At 49.9% G+C, this 3,016-nt stretch overlaps 1 protein-coding gene across 1 annotated transcript; it reads right to left on the minus strand.

Annotated features, from left to right (window-relative positions):
• Positions 1 to 11: 11 nt before the first annotated feature.
• Positions 12 to 2,643, minus strand: LOC104514043 (T-box transcription factor TBX3; the record flags this gene model as incomplete). The annotated part of the gene is made up of 2 exons (XM_010157582.1): positions 2,079 to 2,643; positions 12 to 283 (listed from the first exon to the last, which is right to left on the minus strand). Coding segments are annotated over exons 1-2 (667 nt in total), but the record flags the coding sequence as incomplete, so codon positions are not given.
• Positions 2,644 to 3,016: the final 373 nt, after the last annotated feature.

Below are 3,016 nucleotides of genomic sequence, written 5' to 3' on the forward strand. Positions count from 1 at the left end.
GTAAAAGGCACTCACAAATCCGTGCTTGTCAGAGATGTTGTTAGTGAGCTTCAGCTTGTGAAAGGTGACGACTTTGGACATCCATTGTTCGCCGGTGGCCGGGCTGTCCGGGTGGATGTACATTCTCTTTGGCATTTCAGGGTCAGCTTTGCCGGCTACCATCCACCGGGAATTATGGAATTTGTACCTACAATCATCAGCTGCCACTATATCCATCAATAAAATGTACTTGGCCTTTTTATCCAGTCCAGTGCATCTCACTTTAAATGGAGGAAACATTCTCCTATGGGCGGGGGGGGGGAGTATAAAGAAAAGACAAGACAAAAATAAAATAAAATTAATTACAGCGTTTAAATAAGCTCCTGAATCTCGGGAACGCGTCCACCAAGCCACTGCTTCAGCTCTCAGAAGCAGAAAAGTCGTCCCCAGCAAAAGGGTGTCCCCCTGCTCCCAGCGAAAAGGTTTCCCAAACGCTTAAAAGTTTCAGGAAAAAATGGTCCCTGGGATGGGAGGCGGAGGGGAAAGGGACGTGTTCCCTAGAAATCAGCAGGCGCCTACCCTCTGCCATTCCTAAACAGCAAAGCCTCACTCGGGGCTCTGGGATCTTTCATTATTCCCTTTTTGGCCTGCTAAACAAAAGAAAGGGGAACACATCGCACCCCCTTAAGATAAATATTCTGCATTATTACAACCCTATGAAGAGAGGGGAGTTTTTCACTTTGCGGAGGAGGAGGAAGAAAAGCCTACAGTGAGGGCAGGGGGCTGCCGTGGCTTTCCCTGCGCGACAGCCTCCCGGTGATCCCCCCCTCTTGTGCCGAGGGCTCCCTGCAAACCCCTCTCCCCTCCGCTCCCAAGTCCAGCTCGAAACTGCAACAGGATACCACAAATTTGCTGTTTATTATATCGAGCGGTTGGCATTCAGCAATCTCCACTTAAAAGGAAACACATGACTTTGCAACATGGAAGAGCGCTTAACACTCGCCGAGGCTTTCGCGCAAAGAAAACTTTTGACCACAATTAACAGAGAAAACTTCGTGAAAGCAGTAAAATGCGCGAGGGAATTTTTTTTTTTTCCTCCTTGCTGATCTTGGGGTGTAGGGGTTTTTTTTCCTAAGCCTGTAGCCTGCAACTGGTACTCTGTAAGTAGGTGAAGCTACAGCAAGGCAGCTGAAGGCCATCTAAGAAGACTTTTCAGGAGTGGCTTCCTCGAGTAATTCTCCTGGCAAATTACACGCAAATTGTTTGGGAGGTTTCTAAGAGCGTTCCTTATAAAAATACCCGCGTACGAAGGGGGTTTTCACCCTACGTGTCATCACAGCAATAGGTAGAGTTGTAAAAGAGCAGGGGTATCAGCGAGCAGCGAACATACAGCGAGATTTCGGCTGGATAAACCCATAAAAAGCAGAAATGCCGAGCGTGGACGCGCCGTGTATATTCATTCATTCCCACGTGAAGGTTATATAAATACAGGGAACGGCAAATCCCTCCCTGCCACTACAGCAGCGGCTGCAGAACCGCTGGGTATTTTTGTCAGCTTTCTGTGCATTTCCACATATAATTAGTCAGCACAAATGCACGCCTGGATCCCAGCAGAGAGAGAGAAGAAACTGATAAACCGAGCCTATCTGCCCTCCTGCAGCTCACCAGCAGCGACGCACCGCTCCTAGTAATTTCTCCTTTATTTCCCTTTCTCTTTCTTAAGGAAGAAAAACTACCCGTAGCAAGACTGAAATCAGGCCAGCTCCTTTTCCAACCCCAAATTATTTCCTTTCTGCTACCAGTCTTCTCCAGAAAGCATTAAGCTACTGAACCATGAAGGGACCCTCTCGCCCCCCGCACGCCCTGAGCAGGGCCGGTTGGTGGTTCAGCGCCCCAGCCTTTCCCTGCAGCGGGGTGCCCCAGATGAGCTCGGATCTTCAGCTGCCTAAAACTTTCCATAATCCCAGGTGAAAGGAGCTTTATGGAGAAAGCTGCCGCTGAAAGAGCCTTGCTCTGGAGCAGTCTGGTGGGGTGCAGAGACTGAAGGGTGGGGGGAGAGGGGAGGGGGGGAAAACCACGAACCCCCGATTCAGACCTACCTTCCAGATTTGGTAATCACCATCTCCGTGCCTCTTTTATGGAACTGCTCCCAAAGCTCTTTGGCTTCCAGATGCACTTTTGGATCATCTTCTACCTCTTCTTCTGGCTCCAGAGTTTTTAAAGGCCTCAGATGGGCTGCTGCCTGGTGACCCAGGGAAGAAAAGGGGATACCAGTCTCTGCAGCCCCTACTAACTGATCCATGATGGGTTTAGCCAGAGCCCCGGGAAGGGAGAGGGCGGCCGCCCCGTTGGGAGGCAAAGCCAGAGCCGGGAAGAAGGGAGGCTGATGTCCCAATACAGCGCTCATGGCAAAGTCCGGTGCCCGGTGAGGTAAAAAAGGATGATAAGCCATGCTTGTCCCAGGGATTACTGGATCTCTCATCGGTATATTCATCCACTCCACTCCTCGGTCTTCCTACTGCTGGAGTAGTCCCGGAGTGGTTTCTAACAGCACATCATGAAGAAGAAAAATTAAGATAATAACAACAACAGCAATAAAGCACCAAAAATTAGGGTGGGGGGAGACAAGCTCTAGACAGCACAGTACGTGGGGGAGAGGCAGAACTTCTACAGCCTACAACTTCCCGAGCCGGGGCACATCCCCAGCCCTCGGGACAGCGGATTAAAAGGATTGTTCATTATTAGTCTTGCTTTTTTTGTATTCGGTCTCTGCGGGTGTTGGTTTTGGGCTTTTTTTTTTTTTTTTTCCTGAGTGGAAGTCCTTGCGCTGGAAAAGAAACGCCGAAAAAAGGGGAAAAAAAAATCCACCGGGTTCGCTGTCTGCTCCTGTTGCCGCAGAAGGGCTGGACAAGCCGAGATCCTTTTTTTTCTTCTTCTTTTTTCTCTTAGTCTCAATCCCCTTTCTCTTCTTTCGTGGCGGAGGGTGACGGCTCGAAGCTGAGTTTTCTTTTTGGGCGGCTGGGTCTCCCCCCCCCCT

Source organism: Eurypyga helias, unplaced genomic scaffold, assembly GCF_000690775.1.
Source record: "Eurypyga helias isolate BGI_N326 unplaced genomic scaffold, ASM69077v1 scaffold23178, whole genome shotgun sequence".
NCBI classification, from domain to species: Eukaryota; Metazoa; Chordata; class Aves; order Eurypygiformes; family Eurypygidae; genus Eurypyga; species Eurypyga helias.